Source organism: Haliotis rufescens, unplaced genomic scaffold (assembly GCF_023055435.1).
Source record: "Haliotis rufescens isolate VD_foot unplaced genomic scaffold, xgHalRufe1.0.p SCAF_1, whole genome shotgun sequence".
Lineage (NCBI taxonomy): Eukaryota > Metazoa > Mollusca > Gastropoda > Lepetellida > Haliotidae > Haliotis > Haliotis rufescens.
This window is the reverse complement of record NW_025963779.1, coordinates 22,826,388-22,851,006: the sequence shown is the minus strand read 5'-3', so window position 1 is coordinate 22,851,006 and position 24,619 is coordinate 22,826,388. Positions and strand designations below refer to the sequence as shown.

The following is a 24,619-nucleotide window of genomic DNA, read 5'->3' as shown; positions in this document are numbered from 1 at the left end:
ACCACGGAGCATGATTACTCTCTTGATGTCAACAGCCAGCTGCATCAGATTCTATACGTGGCCTCACTAGTTCATAACGTTGTTAACAATGACGTTTGATTGTAATAATATATAATAGCCACTCCTTCCCTGGGTATTATATGTGTAGCGCCAGCGCTGCATACCCGGGGAACCAGACTGCTTCACTACTAGCCAAGTAAACGGATGGTTATCAATAATACTATTTATGTGTGATTAGGGTTCATCTGCAAAAGACCCGTGAAGATCCGGGGTAGAATAGGTCTTCAGCAACCCATGCTTGCCGTAAAAGGTGACTAACGGGATCGGGTGGTCAGGCTCGCTGACTTGGTTGATGCATGTCATCGATCACAATTGCGTAGATCGTTGCTCATGATATTAATCACTGGATTGCCTGGTCCAGACTCGATTATATACAGACCACCATCAAATAGCTGGAATATTTCTGAGTGCGGCGTTAAACAACAAACAATCCATCCATCATCTGCAAAACTCAATCAATTCACGATTAAATGTGCGAGTTAAAAACATATCATTCACACATCAGTGCAAGTAATCAATATTAAGATCAACGTTAGATGACATATAAATAAAGGTAGAAAATAATGAGAGTTGAAAGATGACTACCATGTGCCCCAGGTGTAAGAACTAAAGACGAATTATTCCACCTGAGCTGGTTCTGATGATTCAAGTGTAGATATTGTCAGATGTTGTGCCATACCAAGGAAAGAAGATGGCGCTCGGAAGGTTGATTGCGACTGCCTCTCTTTTACTCGTAACCGTAGCTTATAGTAAGTAAATTATTAACTTTAATTTTTAAAGATGGTTTTCTTCTACTTTTTCTTCAGCTGGCTACTTTTCAATGTGTCTACACCTACAATCAGAGTGTATTTTTAATTTGGTGTTGTGTTTTGGTCTACAGTGTCAGGTGTACATCTATTGCTATTGTACATCTCGTAAAAGGCGACTAACGTGATCGGGTGGTCAGACTCTCTGACTTGGTTGATACATGTCATCGATCCCAAATGCGTGGATCGATGCTCATGATATTAATCACTGGATTGTCTGGTCCAGACTCGATTATTTACAGACCGCCGTCATATAGCTGGAATATTGCTGAGTGCGGCGTTAAACAACAAACCAACCAACATCACATCATAACAATGAACCGCGCGTTAAACTATGGTCAACTGATGTCTTTTCTCAAGATGGTACCGTTAATTCAGAACAGAGCTTTAAACAAGCTTCCCCAGGATTGGATGGCAATTACGTGTGACCGATGATGTGGGTCGTGGCGCATGCTGCCAAGCATTAGTTTGTCTGGTCTATGGCGCCAAAATATAGCTGTCTAAAATCGTATTTACTTCACTTTCTCAGTAATTTAGAAAGGATATGACTTTAAGTATTCACATTATATAACGAGAGGGCTAGCTGCTTGATTTAACATAGCCAACAAAATAATAGCATATATGTTCCGCTGAAACAGACAATTTATTCGTTTGTGGTAACCATGTTTACACATTAATATGGTGTTTCACTTGGAAAAAAGGTTTGTATATCTTACTCTTCTTTTTTTGTTTGTTGTTTAACGTTGCACTCAGCAATATTCTAGCTCTATGACGGCGGTTTGTAAATAATCGAGTTCGGACCAGACAATCTGGTAACTAATACATGAGCATCGATCCTCCCAATTGAGATACGATGACATTCATCAACCAAGTCAGCAAACCTGACCACCCGACCCCGTTGGTCGCCCCTTACAGCATGCATAGGTTGCTGAAGACGTATTCTCACCCGGATCTTCGCTGGTTATGTCTTACCATAAGCTCAAATAAGATCATGTACAGTGATGAAATATTTTTAAATGTATTAATCTATTCGATTGTAAATTTGTTTTTGAAAAAAATATTTTATGATATAAATGTTGAATTAAGTCATAGAACATATTTGACAAATCTTCAAAGTGTTACTTCATTACGTATAAACGAAATATGCTAAAAATGATCATTCAATACAAATATTGCATAAACGATCAATGAAGTTGATAAGTGCCCTGGCTCTCTATACACGAAATAGGACGACTCCTCTGTTCTATATATTCTCTATTTTTTTATTATTCATATTTTCGCTCCTGGAAAAAATTAAGCACCGCTTACACAATATTTCAATGCAAAATAGCGGTTCCCTGAAATTGTATCCTGTGTCAATGTTCTGACGAAACACTATAACATTGTGAATACTCATATACAGACACTTTTATCGATGATCTAATTACGTTTTGGTTTGACTGTTGTATTGCAGTACGTATTCGACTTCCACTTCTAGTGCCTCCTCTACTGCTTTTCATCATATGATATGACTCCGTACTTCTGACCATCTGGTGGCAATGTTCTTGTACAAGTACAAGTTGTAGCACAGACAATTTTGAAAGTGGGTTTACTATCAATATGAAGATATTGTCAAAAGGTACACATGGTCATGAAGAAAGAATGAAGATTTACTGTTTCTAGGTGAATTGTATATATATAAATAGTGGGAAAAGTGGACATAAATTTAGTTCTAAGCTGCAGAGCAAAATAAACTATACCTTTCAGTTGATTTTATCATTTGGTTGATTGATGCTGTACTGATGCATAGTCAACACTCAAAGAATACTTCTACATTTTTAAAAGAAGAATTATTCTTTGGCTAAAATCTTGAAAAATAACAATTTCGCATAATACACAACTGCTGATGGGTATTTTACACATCAATATATATGTATTTTTGTGCAACAATTGTACGAAATTTCAAACATGGCAGGTGTCATGTGGTTTGCAAGTTCATGTCTTAACCCAGTCTTCATGGAACTTATTTATTTTTAAACAACATTACCCATCCACAGATATTACTTTTTACAAACTGTTGCAGGAATGACTAATAGTTAAATGGACATAATCAAATTTAACATCTTTTTCTATTTTCTATTTTCTCATACATAAAAACTCTTTATACTTTATTTTGCCGCTCAGCGGTGTATTAGCGATTTGGTGCAGTGAAAAATTACATACATTGTGAAATAAGGGACTTTTACAAACTAGTGGACATGTTCCAATATCATGCTAAGGATCAAATTGATGAGGCGGTTTGGACGTAGTTCAGGGCCAGCATCTCCTGTTACGATAGTCATGCAAAACGTAAGACGTGAACACCCTTGTCTGTAATTGTCAATGGCGGTGGGAGCGGGGGAAATTAAGTGGCGGTTCCTTCATACTATAGGCACGTTGCATGTTTTGTTATGAACCAAATTTGAAATCAGTTTCAGGTTCCCAGTATTACTACAGAAGACAGCCGGAGAAAGATGATGATAAGAACAGAAAGATGACGCCCTGCTCTGCTACCGGTGAGATCTTGTAAACAGTTTAAGCCAACTTGATGTCTGCTATCATAAACCTCCAGTGATGTCATCCTATTGTTCTCCAGTCGGTATAAATCTCATAAACAGGGATGTTGTGATGTCCCCGGGATTTTATAGGATACTCCAGGCTTATTTGCTATGTAGTGTATCATAATACCTCCGTGGTCTAGTGGTAGAGCGTCCGCCCGGAGAGCGGAAGGTACGGGGTTCGATCCCCGGCCGCGTCATACCAAAAGACGTTAAAAGATGGTACTTCTTGTTACCCTGTCTGGCGCTCGGCATTAAGGGGCTAAAACAAGGACTGGTCGGCTCGGAGTCAGTATACTGTGTCTGAGTGGGATATTCATGTTAAACTGCGGCATGGTATCTCAGTGAGCTAGCACTATAAATCGGCATCAGTCCGGACTAGTACAAGCAGCCACACAAACACACACACGTACATGCACGTCGCTATGTAAGGGCAATAATCTTGGACGCGACGTTAAACCCCATTTCACCGCACCTCACCTATTAATTCAACCTGTAACATGTAATGAAATGTCAATTCAAATGTAAAATGTTTTCTTTATATTCCCGAGGATCGAACCTTTGTATCTGAAGCCCAGCGAGTGTACCACCAGGCTACAGGGATGCTGATAAATCGCAATGCTTTTTAGAATATGTCTTTTTCAAGAACCTTCAGCAAAATATATTTTACGTCCGTTTCCTAAGGTTTATGAAAAGTATTTTTTGAAACATAAAAATGTTGATAAATGTTGTTTAAGTTTTTTTAGGTTTATAAGTTAGATAAAACACTCCCCCTCGGGTTTTTAAGATATTTAAGACCCTTATCCTTGAAATAAGGAAATAACTCTGGTGCCTGCAGTTTACATGTTGAAGTGTAGCGTTTTGAATGAACGTTTGTATACATGGTTGGAAAGAAATGACAATCTTTATGATGAGTAGAATGGCCTTCGCCGTAGGCGTTCTGCTATGGACCACGTTGGATCTGTTACCAGCTTAATCGAGACGAGGAAATTAATGAGAAAGTCTACTTTTGCTGCCTTCATAGACTTCAGAAAAGCCTACGATGGTATAGATAGAACCTAGTTGTGGGAGAGACTACAAGAATGTGGCATTAAAGTGAAGGATGATTTAAGCTATAAAATCTTTATATCAGCATGTCCAGTGTGCAGTTCGAGTTACAGACATCATGGTTCAGTGTCAGTAGAGGACTCAAGCAAGGCTTCATATTATCACCCACTGTTTTTCAACTTGTATATTAACGATTTTGTGAAAACTATCAATGCTATGGAAGTCGATATCAATATTAATAATGAACTATAAGCATTTTAGCCTATACAGACGACTACGTTTTGTTAGGAGAAACCCGAACAACTTACAATTGGTCTTGACCAATGGTGTAAACACTACAGGATGATTATTAACCAGAATAAATCCAAAGTGGTCCACTTCAGGGGACAGTCAGTTTTAAGAACCAATGTAGTATTTTCATGTGGTGATATTGTACTGGATTTCATTGATTCTTACCATTATCTGGGAGTAATACTGATGGCGAAATCAGCGAGCAGAGCACTGATATTGCTAATCGCTAAGTGTAAAGGATTTGGTGGACTGCCTTTTAATGCATACACTAAACTCTATGACACAATGGTCTGGCCAGTCATTAGCTATGGCTCAGCAATATGGGGAACGACAATACATTCTTCCGCCAATACTGTTCACCGCAGGGCAATACGTTTTCATCTTGGACTATGAAAGTATACCCCGAATCTAGCGGTGAATGGAGAATCATTCTACCTGAGGTCCGTCAGTGGTCAAGCGTTGCTGGACATTGGGAAAGAATGAAGAACACCTCTGAGAGGAGAATTAACAAACGAATATTTATGTGGGCGGATAAATCAACAAGAAAGAACTGGAACTTTAGAATCAGAGCTTATCTACAGAATATTAACCCGGATCTCACAAGTTCAGCTATTCCTGTGGAAAAAACAACTTTTAGTTAAGACTTACGAAACGTTGATTTTAATATATAAAGTATATAACCATATGGGAAACTAACATCCAGGCAATATGTTCACATAATCATACAGGCAATATGTTCACATAATCATACAGGCAATATGTTCGCATTATATATGTACAGCATCAAACTTTAACATCAGTCAATGTAATAACTATGACATAGTAACATGAGGAACCCGATTTGGATTTCTTAAATATGAACATATAGGTATAAGTGAGTGAGTGAGTGAGTTGGGTTTAACGCCGTTTTTAACAGTATTCCAGTCATATCACGGCATGTCAGCTTAATGTGTGAGGAAAGCCCGAAGTGATGCAGGTCTCAGACGTTTACCACTTCGGTGAAACCCACGAGCACGGTTATGGTGCTGACAAACCTAGAAATATAATCGGGGCGAACCGCAATTCGAACCCACAATCATAGGTATCTGGCGAGCCCAAGGGACGCAATTCTGCACAGCGAATCGCGGCGCCTTTAGACGACTGGGCCACCCGTGCCCCCTATAGGTATAAGGGGTTATGCAAAGGGATTTCATATGTCAGTAACATTTCCCCATTTGGCGTTGAAGCCTTGTATTGTATTGTTTCTTCGTTTTGTTCACTGGGATGGGTCGTAGCGAGGATATTCGTTAACGATCATGCAGTCAAACCCTCTGACGTTTCTCAATGCATACTAAAACGCTGAGTTCAAGATTAAAGGGTCTTAATGATCAGATAGAACGCTTCTGTATGTATTTGTGCTTGAGAATTCACAGGGGTTCCCCAAGGAATGTGGAAGTAGTCCGTCAGTCTTTACGTCATTTCAAGAACACGGTCTCGTGAAAAACGTATGAACGTCAAATTTCGCCGTCATGTGACCTACCTCTCGTCCAATGGAAAAGCCGCATATCGCGTACACTTAAAGTAAAAAATATATTCGATTATAATCTAGTATAGCATCCTTTATATCATACACATTTGTAACTTCGGTAAATGGTTCTTGTGAGTTGCATAGATCTTTAACGTGATATATTCTTTTCTGATACAGTGTTTGATTATATAATCTGAGCATTTGAGTTGATGATTAAGCCGCAGTGGTAGCGTAAGAACTTTCCTTACTCTCAGAGCTTCAGTACAAACTTCTAACACTGAAACCTTGTCATTATGTGCCAAATACATTAAAGATACCCAATCTTTACGTTCTTCCTTATATCATAGTTCTTTAACTGGACTTCCTAATTCTTGTTATTTTACCACCACTTTGTTTGTAAAACACATATTTTACTGTAGTAGGCCTTTATACTTAAATAACTGTTCAACATTGATAAGGGTATTCTCAGCGTTCCGATGGGGGACACATTTGCCTGGATGTTTAGGATGCGGTTTAGGCGTGGCACTTACACTTGTTAAGCTTCATTTCAATCAACCATAAACCAGTGTCGTTATCACGAGTTGAGTAGTATATTTATAATCCAGCAATGTGGAAGGAACTTGGATTGTGTGGTATGTGTAGTTTTAATAGTGACAAACACAAAGTGTTGCGCCCCCGGCATAATCGCTATTCGTTGCAAATCAAAATGTCAGAGCCTTGGGGATTACATAGTGTTTTCTCTGTCACATGAAACAGTCCAAACGAAAGGCAAGCTATCAATTTATAGAGACCGACATTCACAAATTATTATATACTTCAAATGATTAAACGACCCACAGTCCAAGGACATTTCTGCTAATATTTATGTTAAATTCATTGTTAACAGTTCACAATATGTACTTATAGTAAGTGTTCAAATAAGGCCTGTCCTTCGAACATTCTCAGTGCTACTTACAAAGCATTTTCTTTACTCACACATCTACATCTGCGGTTAAAGACTAATTCCACAATTTGTAATTGAGTAAATCAACCAAAGTTACATAAAGAAGTAATCAAACTCAGCATGTATTATGTCCGTTGTATGGGCATTAGGACATAACAGTCACATAACAGTCACACAACAGTCACATAAACATTGGCTTCTCTTTTCAGACGGTGTTACCAAATTTGGGTTACCCACTAAAGCGGGCGACGTCTCCTCTGGGGGTAGAGTTTCCGGTCTAGGCGTCAGCAGAAGGCATTCTGGTTACATATATGCTATCACCGACGTGGGCGCAGCGAATGTCGTGAGAGTATTGAACATTAAGGGGGTAGTTGTTGGGGACATAACCATTTCCAATGCCGCCAACGCCAATTGGGAGGACGCTGCAGTCGGTAACTGCGTCTTTGACACCTCGAAGACATGTCTGTACATTTTGGATGCTGGTACAGTCACCCCAGCCAACGTCATCTACATAGTGGAGGAGCCGGATGTTATCACTGGGACACAGGTGGTCAATTATGACATGGTGATTACTTTCGGGTAAGATAAAAACAGTTTCTTTTCGAATATTATTTTCTGTCGTATTCACATTTTTTTGTTTGAAATACTACTCTTACAAATAAGATGGTCGATCCTCTCAAACAGCTGCTCGTTTAAGTTACAAATACAACGGGGCACGGGTGGCCCAGTCGTCTAAGGCGCCGCGATTCGCTGTGCAGAGTTGCGTCCCTTGGGCAGGCCAGAAACCTATGATTGTGGGTTCGAATCCCGGTTCGCCCCGATTATGTTTCTAGGTTTGTCAGCACCATACCCGTGCTCGTGGGTTTCACCGAAGTGGTAAACGTCTGAGACCTGTGTATAGTATCATATACATCATAAAAAAGATGTCATAGGAAGAAAACACAAATTATAATGCCGGAATCACGTTTGAATTGTATACAATCATTTCATGTAACTAAAAGCGTCACAACCCTTTTCATAATCATAAGATCATGAGAAACCTCTGTTAAAAGCAGAGTCCTTTGAAGCATACCGACTATATCATGAGCATTTGTTTACGAAAAACTATCAGTAAGTGACGATACCCGGTGTTCGCAAAAAGGTAAGCCCATCCTGCCCCACTGGTGGAACCCGTCACAAATACATGGCAAAGCAATCGTTTGTCATTTACTATAAAACCTTGCGAAAACTATCCTAAGACATTGGATGTTGTAAGCCTGATCAAACAAGTCGCGTGATGCTCTTTGACGTCTTCATAGAAAAGGCATGCTCGATTGTACCTCAAAGTTTGTGAAACGTAGACACCAAAGTGTGTATTAATTGCTGGACATAAAGGAAAGTTGACTTTTGAAGTCATTTCCATTGTCATACATTCTTGTTGACAGCTTTTAGTCATTCTCAATCTTAATGCACATATATAAATATGAAACAGGTGAGTCAGTTTCACTGGTCTCTTTTATTTCTAGTTCAGATGGGTAAATCTGTGGAAAGGAATTAGCGATTTGACCATTATTCAACGATGTCATATATACCCGAAGCATATGTTAAATTTCGTTCTTTTTTCTCTCTTACTATATTTTTTCTCGGTAGGTTTCATAAGCAATGCACATCATCAGGTTCTGTATGGAGTTCACACTCAGCATATTTACATTAATTATACATTTGGTACAATCTGATTGTTACTAAGCAGTGTATCCAATGTCGTAATATCTCATAAAGATAATACAGTACAGATAAGGCTAATTATCACTAACAATATATGCTGAAACCACCCTGTTCGATATTGTTCATGTGGCGATGAAAACTGTGTTGTTGACAAAGGCAACATTTGTTCCAACCAGTTTGCCATTTAGATGCCAGGTTTGAGAGGAGAGGCCCGAGGATTTATTATTTTGCCACTTTTCACCTGATACACTTTCAAGTATGGGAAACAACTAGGTTCAACTTCTCTACACCTTTTTCCGATCGTTTATCCAGTGTCATCGTGCGTTGTGTACATTATCCGGATGACTGAAGCTCTGTCATCCTTGGCATGACCCGCTGGCACATCCTGTCAGTTCAGGTGCTGCTTTCTAATCAAATGTTATCTAACTGCTTAATATTGACAGTTGCGGACTTCGTTTGTTAATTTTAAATCAGTAATTACGTATTGTTTCATTTAAACAACAAAGAATCAAGGGACAAATCTGTTTAACTGTATTAACCTTTGCAAAATAAGTATATATATATAGATCTAAGTGTAGGTTTATATACTTTTAGATACACTTAGATCTATACAATCAGATGATTGTGTCACTTTCTAAGAGGTGAATATCAATTCAGTCTATCATTGGCGGCCATTTGGAAATAATGGCAGTACTAGTAATTTTGGATTTTCGCGTGACCAACGCGTTTTCCCTGGGCAAGTAACCCCTATAGACTGTTCATGCAAATTGTGTTGCTTGTGTCACCATTTGAACGATTCTTAACCGAAAAGGCTCTAAGTTGCCCAGTTAAATGTGGAAAAAACTATTAGAAACGAATTTGACCGAAATCGTAGTTATAGGCGAAATGAATGTGATATAATACTTTGCAGTCGTTATTTTTATGTCTTCGTATACAACAAAACACGAGGCCATTCAGAGAAGGTAGCCCGAGGTTACGTTGTGTGAAATTATCGGTTCTTTTATATATTATTATTGTAAGAGGCGAGAAAGTGGATGGATGATCTAGCTTGCTGACTTGGTTGATGCACGTCATCGCATCGCAATTGCGTAGATCGTGATGACAATCACTGGACTTTCGTAATGTGATAATTCAAGTGAAAGGTCTTTAAAAGGGAAATATATTCAATATGTTACACCCTGAATATAGATCACATATTATGCTTCAAAAGCGGGCTCATCCTTCTCAAGGGCTAGGAGAATGTTCTAAATTGTCATATGAAAATTGCCCTTCAACAGAATATTTTCTTGAACCCAAATTGACATTTTCTTGTATACAGTGGTTGGAATGCTGGCGGCTTCTGCACGGAGACGTTGTTTGTTGATCCAGACGCCAACATGTACCTCTTCAGCATCGAGCCCCAAGGGGTCGACATCGAATTGTACAAAGTCGTCAATGATGGTGGTATCTGGGGCACACAGATACAGACAACAATTACCCTTCCTTCCACCACCACAGGTAACCAATGCCCACCCTCATATAAACAACACACAACAATAACCCTCCATTCCAGCTACGCAGGTAACCAATGCCAACCCTCATATAAACAACACACAAAAATAACCCTCCATTCCAGCTACGCAGGTAACTAATACCAACCCTCATACATACAACAATTACCCTTCCTTCGTCCAACACAGGTGACCAATGCCCACCCTTATATGAACAACATATAACAATAACCCTCCAATCGACCAACACAGGTAACCAATGCCCACCCTCATATAAACAACATATAACAATAACCCTCCATTCGACCAACACAGGTAACCAATGCCCACCCTCATATGAACAACATATAACAATTACCCTTCCTTCGAACAACACAGATAACCAATGACAACCTTATATAAAGAACACACAACATTACCCTTCCTTCCACCTACGCAGGTAACCAATGCCCACCCTCATATAAACAACACACAACAATAACCCTCCATTCCAGCTACGCAGGTAACCAATGCCCACCCTCATATAAACAACACACAACAATAACCCTCCATTCCAGCTACGCAGGTAACCAATGCCCACCCTCATATAAACAACATATAACAATAACCCTCCATTCGACCAACACAGGTAACCAATGCCCACCCTCATATAAACAACACACAACAATAACCCTCCATTCCAGCTACGCAGGTAACCAATGCCCACCCTCATACATACAACAATTATCCTTCCTTCGACCAATACAGGTGACCAATGCCCACCCTCTTATAAACAACATACAACAATTACCCTTCCTTCGACCAACACACCTAGCCAATGCCCACCCTCTTATAAACAACATATAACATTTACCCTCCATTCAAGCTACGCAGGTAACCAATGCCCACCCTCATACATACAACAATTACCCTCCCTTCAACCAACACAGGTAACCAATGCCCACCCTCATATAAACAACACACAACAATAAACCTCCATTCCACCTACGCAGGTAACCAATGCCAACCCTCATACATACAACAATTACCCTTCCTTCGTCCAACACAGGTGACCAATGCCCATCCTCATATAAACAACATATAACAATAACCCTCTATTCGACCAACACAGGTAACCAATGCCCACCTTCATGTAAAAACAAAATACAACAATTATCCTTCCTTCGAACAGTCATCCTTCCATCCAGCAACATACTCATCTCACATAAACAACACACGACAGTCATCCTTCCATCCAGCAACATACTCATCTCACATAAACAACACACGACAGTCATCTTCCATCCAGCAACATACTCATCTCACATAAACAACATACGACAGTCATCTTCCACCCAGCAACATACTCATCTCACATTAACAACACACGACAGTCATCCTTACACCCAGCAACATACCCATCTCACATAAACAACACACGACAGTCATCCTTCCACCCAGCAACATACCCATCTCACATAAACAACACACGACAGTCATCCTTCCACCCAGCAACATACTCATCTCACATAAACAACACACGACAGTCATCCTTCCATCCAGCAACATACTCATCTCACATAAACAACACACGACAGTCATCCTTCCATCCAACAACATACTCATCTCACATAAACAACACACAACAGTCATCCTTCCATCCAGCAACATACTCATCTCACATAAACAACACACGACAGTCATCCTTCCACCCAGCAACATACTCATCTCACATAAACAACACACGACCGTCATCCTTCCATCCAGAAAACATCCTCATCTCACATAAACAACACACCACAGTCATCCTTCCATCCAGCAACATGCTTATCTCACATAAACAACACACAACAGTCATCCTTCCATCCAGCAACAAACTCATCTCACATAAACAACACACGACAGTCATCCTTCCATCCAACAACATACTCATCTCACATAAACAACACACGACAGTCATCCTTCCATCCAGCAACATACTCATCTCACATAAACAACACACGACAGTCATCCTACCATCCAGCAACATACTCATCTCACATAAACAACACACGACAGTCATCCTTCCATCCAGCAACATACTCATCTCACATAAACAACACACGACAGTCATCCTTCCATCCAGCAACATACTCATCTCACATAAACAACACACGACAGTCATCCTTCCATCCAGCAACATGCTCATCTCACATAAACAACACACGACAGTCATCCTTCCATCCAGCAACATACTCATCTCACATAAACAACACAAAACAGTCATCCTTCCATCCAGCAACATACTCATCTCACATAAACAACACACGACAGTCATCCTTCCATCCAGCAACATACTCATCTCACATAAACAACACACAACAGTCATCCTTCCATCCAGCAACATACTCATCTCACATAAACAACACACGACAGTCATCCTTCCACCCAGCAACATACTCATCTCACATAAACAACACACGACAGTCATCCTTCCATCCAGAAAACATCCTCATCTCACATAAACAACACACCACAGTCATCCTTCCATCCAGCAACATGCTCATCTCACATAAACAACACACAACAGTCATCCTTCCATCCAGCAACATACTCATCTCACATAAACAACACACGACAGTCATCCTTCCATCCAGCAACATACTCATCTCACATAAACAACACACGACAGTCATCCTTCCATCCAGCAACATACTCATCTCACATAAACAACACACGACAGTCATCCTTCCATCCAGCAACATACTCATCTCACATAAACAACACACGACAGTCATCCTTCCATCCAGCAACATACTCATCTCACATAAACAACACACGACAGTCATCCTTCCATCCAGCAACATACTCATCTCACATAAACAACACACGACAGTCATCCTTCCATCCAGCAACATGCTCATCTCACATAAACAACACACGACAGTCATCCTTCCATCCAGCAACATACCCATCTCACATAAACAACACAAAACAGTCATCCTTCCATCCAACAACATACTCATCTCACATAAACAACACACGACAGTCATCCTTCCATCCAGCAACATACTCATCTCACATAAACAACACACGACAGTCATCCTTCCATCCAGCAACATACTCATCTCACATAAACAACACACGACAGTCATCCTTCCATCCAGCAACATACTCATCTCACATAAACAACACACGACAGTCATCCTTCCATCCAGCAACATACTCATCTCACATAAACAACACACGACAGTCATCCTTCCATCCAGCAACATACTCATCTCACATAAACAACACACGACAGTCATCCTTCCATCCAACAACATACTCATCTCACATAAACAACACACGACAGTCATCCTTCCATCCAACAACATACTCATCTCACATAAACAACACACGACAGTCATCCTTCCATCCAGCAACATACTCATCTCGCATAAACAACACACGACAGTCATCCTTCCATCCAGCAACATACTCATCTCACATAAACAACACACGACAGTCATCCTTCCATCCAGCAACATACTCATCTCACATAAACAACACACAACAGTCATCCTTCCATCCAGCAACATACTCATCTCACATAAACAACACACGACAGTCATCCTTCCATCCAGCAAAAGGTACCGAAGACATCTGTCATCCTCCCATCAAAATACCTTTCTAAGTAAGAGTTCCATTATTTGTCTCATTATCAACGTTGAGAAGTGAATACAACCAGAAAGGTCAACTGTAAAGAGACAAAACCAGATGCCAATGGGTCCATGAACACGATTGTAGCATGTTTTAATTGTTCACTGAGTTTGTTAAGTTTATGTGTGAACATTTAATGCCGCATTTATTGCATCTCCGCGCAGGTCCGGATGGTGCCGATCTATCCCCGAGCGGGAAGGAACTCCTCGTCCTCTTTCACGACACCGTCTACCACTTCCTTGTCGAAAACAACAACGTAAAGGCGGCGTTGGCGAACGCCGCAAATATCCTCCCCTACGTGCCCGATCCCAGTGGAACCGGTATCGCTTGGGCTTCGGATGAATGTGGGTATTATACGTCCACTGAGGAAGATAACCCTGTTCTTCGATTCAGTGACAGAAATGGTGCTGATGCCTCGCAAGGTACGTCTGTAACATTTGTACTCTTATATATTATGGTTAGCAATTCTTGGCTGTAAGAGCTAACGGTGATTTTGTTCTTGTTATAGTATATCATTTCACGCATAATGGAATCGCTACTCTTGTATATATATTATACAAGAGAGAGTTGATATAGATCATATGTTTATATATGTTCAAATATTTTGGTTATAACTAGTTTCACGTCAGTTCATCCAAACGTCTTATGGACCGAATGAGGTCCCAAGTAAGTTATATAATATATATAAGAATGAATTGTTCCTATCCCTCCCTTAGAGTTCGTGATAAACGACAAGGAGGCTTTGTTCTTGCTACAATGTTTCATGTCACAGAAAAACCTTAACGTGATCGTGGATTTCAAAGTGGTAAACGGCCTGAGACCTGCATCACCACACACACACACACGCGCGCATCCCCCACATCGAGCTGACACGCAGTCATGTTACTGTCAACCTGTTAAAAACGCCGTAAAACCAAACTCACTCACTCAACGTTCTTTCAGTTCTGTGTTTCGTATAGCCATTTTGAACAGTATTGATCTATGTGAATCATATCGCAATACTAATCTCATAATGAAACTCGCATCCACGGTTGTGAGACTGACAACGCAGAGATACCAGATTCGAACCCCAACCTTCGGAAAGTGGCATGTGTAGTATGGCATGAATATACCTCTGAACAGCCAGTTACGGAGCCTTAGACCACTGGTCCTCCTGTGCCCTCCTTTGATCAAATGGCTTTAAAGTAGGTCAATGTTAGATGCATTTTGAACTGCTCAATTGTGTGTACTATGTTCCTTAATTATAAGACCGCCTGTATGGTCTACTGGATAGAGCGTATGAATAGAGCTGACGGTCGGTGGTTCGATCCCCGGCCGCGTCTTACCAAAAGGCATTAAAAGATGGTGCTTGTTGTTACCCTTCCTGACGCTCGGCATAGAGGGGCTAAAACGTGACTAATTACAAGTACTGGTCGGCTTGGGGTCACTATGCTATGCCTGAGTCGGGTACCCATGTTAAACTGCGGAATGGTATCTGAGAGGGTTAGGACTATACAACCGGCATTAGTCCGGACTAGTACAAGCTGTCAAACACACGCGTGCAGGCACGTCGCTATGTAAATAAGTGCAATGATCTTGAACGCGATGTTCAATCCCATTTCACCTCACCTCACCTTTATCATGAACTCAGACTGTCGTACTGATTTTTCGTCACTGCTTTCAGCTGCACGGTTCAACTACGGCAAGGTTGTTGGACAGATGGACTATATTGCGTCGGGTAGTGTGACGGGACTCGCCTTCAGCAAAAACAACCCCGATTTCATCTATGCTGTCATCACTGGGGCCAGTGCATCAACGGCAATCTTTGTCATCCAGGCTTCCAATGGCTTCCACGTCAGCACGTTTGTTTTGAGCTCCGTCACTAACACTGACTGGCAGGACATCGCCGTGGGGCCAAAGACGTCAGGGGGACAGAACTACATCTACATTCTGGACGGAGGTACATCACATTAAATATACGTTCAACTATGACATTTAGTTTTCGTAGCAAGACATATTGTGGTTATTAATTAGTGAAAAACAGTATAACTTTAAATCAGCATTACCACTGGGAAATAAAAGCGACACGACCATTTCCATTTGGATGATACTTGGTGTTGAAGCCAGCCCTCTTGACATAGTCTTGAGGATAGTTTCTTTTTCACTCTTTATGCATATGGATCTAGATGTGAAACAGATGAGGCGGTTTCACTGGTCTGGGCCCACTTGCACAAAGCGATCTTAGCGCTAAGACTATTGTAAGCCTATGCTAAAGTATGGGAGTTACGATCATCTTAGCGCTAAGATCGCTTTGTGCAAGTGGGCCCTGGTCTCTCTCAAGTGGGTAAATCAGTGGAAGGGAATTGGTTATTTGACCATCATTGATCGATATCAGATAATCGATGTACTTCAGTCTTAAGAAGAAGAAACAGACCAGCGAGGAAGGAAGCTCAGTTGGTGCCTGTAGGGATGCTAACTTCTTGCCAAATGTCTTATCCTCAAATCTCCCATAGCGGCTATCTGTGAGGAAGTCCAACATTTCTCAGTACATTTCAGACGACATTTGTCCTTGAAGCATCTCATCAATACTGGATCCTATAAACAGGTGATCTGTGAAATACACTCAGTCATCACATGTAGTGGAACAATTTCCGTTGCCACTTTGATCTTCGGGTTCCATGTTGAGCTTGTGGTTATATATTTGTTTGTTTTACGGATTCGCCGACCCAGAATTTCAGAATATGAAATAGAAGAGAATAAGATGCCGTTCCCCTACCAAATCTCTTAACTTATTTCAGTACAAAAAAGAACGCCAAATACGAAAAGGTATTGTGTTCACTGATTATATTTATCAAACAGTTTTCTTTTTTTCAACCGATCAACGGTTTTTAGAGATTATGAATATGTTTTTGAAGTGTCATTATTTTTATTTCGGCACCTGTTTCGTCTGTCTGATTAAGAAAGGGACTACAATGAAATGTATGTGGTCTGGACTCGCTTGATAAAGCATGAAAGTCATTTCTTTTTCGGATCCCCAATGCGTCAAAATGAGTATGTACGTTTAAGATATGACCAGACTATATATACACATGTATGTTATGATAACTACTGCAGCAGCATGTCCTAGTCCTAATTATTAGCAGCGCTGCAGCATTACCCCAGCAATATCCTAGCAGGGAACACTAAGCACATGTTTGAACATGGTTCAGAACAACACACTCGTAACTGTCTGATCGTGAGTAAGACTCGTCGAACCATACAGGGCATAGGTACTTCTTATTTACGATCCGAAGTTACGAGCAAGTTCACTAACTTTATACACTAACCTGCTTTCTCAAACTTAAAATACACCCCCACATTTAGGTTTTCTTTGAAACAATATACCAGAAATGTATGCTGTACTAGTCGCCCTTACCTACTGAACCTGTAATGTGATTATTATCATGATGCACGCGTGCCATGTCCCGCCGTGAGTGGGTCATATATTATTAATGTAACTTAACAATTAACGTATTATTTATAGAGCTGTTAATGATTATACAAACATAAATAGTTCTCAACTTATAGGATACGGGTTCGAGGTCAGGTGGCCACACATGTTTTCTGTCAAAATTTAAAATCCTTTCTTTGAGTGTAAAATTCAAAACAAGTTCTGTTTACCCCGCGTGAGTAATGCTTGGCAGCGAGGTGTCCAGTCGTGGAAAACAATAGTGTGTTCAAACAAAAGAGTGATGTCAAAAGTATGTCTTGAATAGCCTGATGGTCGTACATTGTGATCCGCCGTATTATGCTACATATTCCTGTCTTCTCCAGGAGCTGCTAACGGTGGCCCAGCTCGAGCCATCATCACCCTGCCGGAACCCGACAACGTCTACCTCTCCGAGGTCATCGACATCAACCCAGCTGACATATTCCTTTACGACATGTAAGATGTCGTGAGTGATGATTAATTTAGCCGCATCAGCAATTGAGTAGCTATTTGTGGCTGCAAGACTCAAAAGATACATACACCTACACCTCAATGAAACAGTGTGATGACTTGTCCACAAAGCTATTCTTTGCTTCTGTATGTTTCACATTTGGAAAATTCATGGTCATGATCTTATTCAACACAGTTGGGTTTTTAAAAATTAAATATAAAATGTCAACTTCTGAGATTAACCAATCACGATTATCCGAAAACAGAAAGATTTCCATGGGTGTAAAATACATAACAGCGTTGAAAAGTAAGCGAATGGATGACTGAAAATCAGTGATGACACCAGGTGTTCGCAAAAGGGTCAGTATGTCCTACCCTACCGGCAGCATGATAATCAAACATGATAATCAAATTGTGACAACAATAAGGCCAAGGGCACTTTAAGTCATCTCATAAAATAGATGTATGTGTTTGTATCAAAACTCAAGTCAACTTTTTTAAATAATGGGTAAGTGAGTTGACATATTAAGAAATATAAGAGAGTTGTGTATTGTTCTCCTTTGAAGTTTTTAATTGTTGGGTAAATGAGTTAAAGAATTGAGAAAAATAAGAGTGTTATCAGACGTTCCTCATTTGAAAGTTTGTGGATCTATAAACCAAGTTATTATAATGTATTGGCGATGTAACAGATACAGCATTTGGTCCAGACTCAATTGTTTAGAGGCAGTCTTCGTATGGCAGCAGTACTACTGGGCGTGACGTTGGGCAACAAACTCTTACTTTTCTATGCACATTGTGTGAGTTGCGAATGCTTTGCGCAAACACCTGGTGTCATCGGTGATGATCAGTGATCCATTCATATGCTTTTCCCCATAACTCTGTCTTTTGCGCCCATCGGATACGGTTCAGATGTAATATCACAAAACGGTTTTGTTATACCGTTATAACGAGTTTACTCGATTACCTATGCACAAAGAAAAAAGTTAAGCACCCCCTAATATATTTCATTATTGTTTGGTCCCAATATTTGTAACAGTCATGAAAGATATAATTACGGGAAGAATTATGTTTTCTCGAGATGATGTAATCAGTCATGCGTGACGAAAGCTCACGTGCCATGCGTGAGTATGTCTAAAAGCAGTATATCCAAGCGTTAAAATTGCTTTCTTAAGCTCGGTTTTAAACAGTTATTCCATGTCATTGTGTGACCATGGCACGAAGGCGATTATCAAACGCCACAAGATGGCAAATAATCGGCATGCATGACGCAGGAATATCTTGTAATGCCATTGGTCGGAATTTGGGGTATCATCACACTGTCGTAAGCCGTTCAGTCGAGACACATGTTCAGACCGGTGATGTACAGGACCGTCCCAGATCCGGAAGACCTCCTGTGACGACACATCGCGAAGACAGGAACCTTCTTTGTCTCATACGCCGAGACCCATTTTTAACAAGTACTCGTCTGAAACAGCTGTTGTTGCCCAATCGTCGTTTCAGCACTAGAACCGCCAGGAACCGGCTGAAAGCAGCAGGACTGAGGGCTAGACGAGTCATAACGCGTCCCTTGTTGAGAGATCACCACAAAGCTGCTCGTTTAGCATGGTGTATTGCGCGACAGAACTGGAATCTGAGAACTTGGAGACGGATACATTCGTCAGACGAAAGTCGCTTTCTGCTCCACGTCGCTAATGGAAGAAAGAGAGTTTGGAGGCACCGGAACACGGCCTATACCCCCAGGAACATTAAACCGACTGTTGCATACGCCGGGGACTCGGTAATGGTTTGGGGTTGTATCTCTCATAATTGCAGGTTGGATTTGGTCACCATAAGGGGCAACTTAACAGGGGCTCAGACCCATCAACAGATCCAACGTCATGAGACTAGGGTCGAATGCGTCATCCGGGCACGTGGCGGTTATACCCGCTACTGATCTGTTTCACGTGTCATGTCAAGTAGAGACTTTAAGGAAAATTTCACATGAAACATCAAACTCGTTTACTTAATCCTGCAGCTCCAAACTTTAGGTATTTTAGGTATTGTCTAAGGTCAAAAACAGTACCTGTGTTACCATGTTTTTGTCAGTACATTTCAATCACAACTCACCAATAGCTTCTTTATTTGTTGTCAAATGTTTGTTCTATCCGATGACATTGGTATCGCCTAGCTCCTGTGGTCAGTCACCCTATGCCATGATTTTTGCCATTTGTCATGGTTCAGAAATAGGGGTGTGCTTAACGTTTTTTCTTTGTGTATATACGTAACTCGCATTGTAATGTTTTGTATGATTCAGAAACGTGGTCGCGCATTCCTACACCCCTACACCCCCTCTCAGTGTGTATATTTACATGTACATGTAGGTAACATCCACATCCAGTTGTATCACACGGAATGCACGTGCACAGTATCTCTATTGTGTCGGGCTATTTCCAATATGCAACACGTTTTGCCTGTCTGTTTTTGTTTGTTGTAAACGCCGCACTATAGTTTCAAACTAGATGACAGCGGTCTGTAAAAAATCGAGTCTGGATCAGACAATCCATTTGCTGACGTCATACACATCGACCTATGTAATTCAGATACGATGACATTAATAAACCACGTCATCAGGTGTCTAAATCATTTAACTGCCGAAAGTCGCTGTGCAGAAATTGCGTTTCTTGGGCACGCCAGAAATCTGTTGTCGTGGGATCGAATTCCGATCCACCCCGATAATGTTTCTAGGTGTGTCAGCACCATACCCGTGCCCGTAGGTTTCACCAAGATCGTTAACGCACTGGGCAACAGTATTCACTGTGCAGAGTGGCGTCCCCTGAGTGTGCCAGGATCCTTTGATCTTGGGTTAGAATTGATTCACCCTGATCTGATCCTGATCTGTCAACACCATACCCGTGCTAGGTGGTTTCACGAAAAGTGGTTATCGTAATGTCTGCATCACCTCGGACTTCCTCCCACAGTAAGCTGACACGTAGTGTTGAAATGTGGCCTTATTCATGGTGACACAACAAGAGTACACCTTGCATAAATTTTGTGATACGTCACCCGCTGCATGCACTGTGTGACATATACCAATAGATGACATGCTGTATGATATATTACATATTTACTTACATTCACATACACTGTCATTGGTTGGTTGGCTTCCTTTGTACACCCCTTTAAGATCCGAGGTAGAATAGGTCTTCAGCAACCCATGCTTGTCGAAAGAGACGACTAACGGGATAGGGTGGTCAGGTTCGCTGACTTGGTTGATTCATGCCATCGTATCCCAAATGCGTAGATCGATGCTCATGATGTCAATCACTGGATTGTCTGGTCCAGACTCGATTATTTACAGACCGCCGTCATATATCTGGAATATAGCTGAGTGAGGCGTTGAACAACAAACAAACAAACATCTCCTTAGCACAATGTCAAAACCTACACGGCATCTTAACATCTGCGGACATATGATTTGCTGTTTCCCTACACCAACGCTAACGGACTATTGTATCTGTCACTCATTTGTATTGATGTCTGCAGTTGTTTGTGTTAATAATTAAATAAGCAGACTGTGAAACATTTTATTTCTAAGAATTTACTTGGATATGAGTTTTATCACTGATTTGTGTCCAACACTTTCTCTCTTCAGGGCGGTGGGCGAGAGCCATGCTCTCACTGTGACCAGCAGCGGTCGTATCTTCATCACCAACTACCAGGATACCTACGATGAGGCTGTGACGTTGTACCAGCTAGTTGAAGTGGGCGCTCCAAGCCGACTGCCTGTCCCAATTGGCTCCTTCCCCCATAAATCTTCCCAGGACGGCCCCGAGGGGCTAGACGTCGCTTCAGACGACAGTTTCCTCCTCCTGAAGAATAGCGACAGCGTCTTGTTTTTTCCGGTCACCGACCACGCCTTTGCCAACGCCATCACAAGCTGCGACGCCATTCGCCTCCCCTACGTCGCTGAGATGAATGGATATTCTGTTGCCATAGCCCCAGATAAAAACAGCTACTATACCCTAAGTAATGCGCAGCCAAAAAAGCTGAAGCGATATGATGCCATTGCAGAGTGTCCAAAACCGCTCCAGCGACCTCGCGACATACCACGCTACCGGCTACCTTACCGAGTACCTTCCCAACCGCGGTATCCTACTGGCTACTAATCACATGAACCACCACGTGACCAACCACGATACGTGTGAAATGGTTCTGCTCTTGCATTTGAATAAATGTCAAATTACTTAGTGCCACGTGTTGTTTTGTTTCGAAACATAACTTGCTTGGGCACGTCAGAAGCTTATGCTGATAGGTGTGGATCTCGTTTCGCCCGGATTATGTTTCTAGGTTTGTCAGCACCTTACCCATGTTTGTGGGTGTCACCAAAGTGGTAAAGGTCTGATTAGTAATGCTGTGACGTTTAGGATACTGTCAATCAATTCATATTACATTTTCTTGCTTGGAGGTGGCGCGGGTGGCCCAGTCGTCCAAGGCGCCGCGATTCGCTGTGCAGAGTTCCGTCCCTTGGGCACGTCAGAAACCTATGGTTGTGGGTTCGAATCCCGGTTCGCCCCAATTATGTTTCTTAGTTTGTCAGCACCATACCCGTGCTAGTGGGTTTCACCGAAGTCGTAAACGTCCGAGACCTGCATCACTTCGGGCTTTCCCTCCGACATTAAGCTGACACGTAGTGATATAACTGGAATACTGTTAAAAGCGGCGTTAAACCCAACTCACTCACTCACACTTGCCTGGAAATCTATTTTACTTTACGTAATGTATTGCTGAAAACAGAAACGGACACGCGTGTAACACTGTGAAGTCCTTTGATATTTTAATTGCATGACCAAGACGTCGCAGTGTGCTCTTGGGTGTTCTAAGTAATCTATTATCCTGGGTTCGAATGCCAGATTAGCCCCGAGATTGCTTCTAACTTGTCAGCACCATACCCGTGCTTGTGGGTTTCTCAAAGTGGTAAACGTCCGAGACATGCATCACTTGGGGCTTTCCTTCCACATTAAGCTGACACGCCGTGATATGACTGAAATAGTGTTCAAAGCGGCGTTGAACCAAATTTACGCGCATTGCAGTGGCATCGAGAGGTTAAACTGCCGAATGTTGCAGGCACAAACAAAAACAGAGCCAAAGTTAAAGTAAACCGCTCATCGCCGTGTTGTGTGGTGAAATATGCAACTAAGTGTAGCGCTAAATGGTATGAAAAGAATACTATGTACGATCCGTACCCACCGTTGGTACAGATTGTCCATCTTCCCGAGGCAAGAGAGTTAAATGACTGTAAATGTCCGGTTTCAACCCTGGAATATCTGGGTTCGACTGTAGCGCCACCAATGTCTATTACGAGTTACGTCGCTTCTATGCGCCTCCCATTAAACAATCAGATTCCACACCTCATTTAACTTGCATTTGCTTTAAAAAAAATGGCGACGCCCAGACATGACGATCTGATCCATGATCAAGATGTATATATTGCAATAAAACGGGTCGTACCTCGCGAAGTGCATTAAATCACGTGAGCACATTTAAGGAATTGGAAAATATCTGTTGACGCCAAGTTGACGGTACACATCCTTTGCAAATCCTGCAGTCCACCAAAACCTGCACGTTGAAATCCGTGTTGGTTACGAACCGGATGTCGATTTCGTATACGATTTTGATTGGACTATGCATAGACTCGTTAGTCCAGCCAAAGTATAACTCCATAATTGCAGCCTAGTTTGGCATGGGTGGAAACTCGACTTTTACAGTCAGTAAACTCCCTTGCCTTGTGAAGATGGGATTGTCCAGTTCCTTATGAAAATCGTATATGCATGATACACTTTCCTGGAGTAATTAAAGTGCGGGTGTATGTATTATGTTCCCGGAGTAACAACCTGGTCGAGTCCAGGGCCCACTTGCACAAAGCGATCTTAGCGCTACCACTATAGTAAGCCTATGTTAAAGTATGGGAGTTGGGATCATCTTAGCGCTAAGATCGCTTTGTGCAAGTTAGCCCAGGTCACAGCCATATTTGTTGAAATGTAGTGTGGTGTAAACTGCATCTATGGCTTGGCGCAAAATGTTCAGAAAGTCTCGTCCGAGAGACGTATCCTCACGATGAGATCACGAAAGTGAACGATGTCCCCAAACCACAATGATATTCCAAACAGTAAACTACGTTTATAACGAATTCAAAGGGGCTACTATTTTTAGTTCGTTATAACCGTAGTTCGTTATAAGCATATATACAGCATAACTACAGCACATAGTCTGGACTCAAAAATAAGTTCGTTATATCCGCCAGTTCGTTATAAGCGTGTTCGTTATAACCGTAGTTTACTGCTATAGAATCTTGTTTAGTAACAGATTCTAGAGACACGTGTTGCACATCACATCACATTATTGCGGTCGTACCTCCATGGGAGAAAGATGGACATCCATCGCGCATCACAACACATGGATTTATCGTGAACTCCTGAACATATGACCACTTCCTCAGGTTCATACTCTGCCATTCAATTTCACCTTTGCGTTTCCAGGTGGTATAAGTCATACTGTAATCTGTGTCTGGGAAGACGGATCAGCTCAAAATAACAATAATAATCCGATTGCCGGACCTTTACTATTACAATCCGATTGCCGGACTCTAACTATTGCGACC

General features: G+C 41.4%; 1 protein-coding gene across 1 annotated transcript; it reads left to right on the top strand.

The window, feature by feature from the left end:
* Positions 1-660: 660 nt before the first annotated feature.
* LOC124131716 lies at positions 661-22,209 on the top strand. The gene is made up of 8 exons (XM_046495185.2): positions 661-809; positions 3,317-3,400; positions 7,440-7,809; positions 10,253-10,431; positions 14,249-14,506; positions 15,748-16,023; positions 17,877-17,988; positions 21,614-22,209. The coding sequence occupies exons 1-8, from the start codon at positions 752-754 to the stop codon at positions 22,125-22,127; spliced, it is 1,851 nt and encodes a 616-aa protein (XP_046351141.2). The 5' UTR covers positions 661-751; the 3' UTR covers positions 22,128-22,209.
* The last annotated feature ends 2,410 nt before the right edge of the window (positions 22,210-24,619 follow it).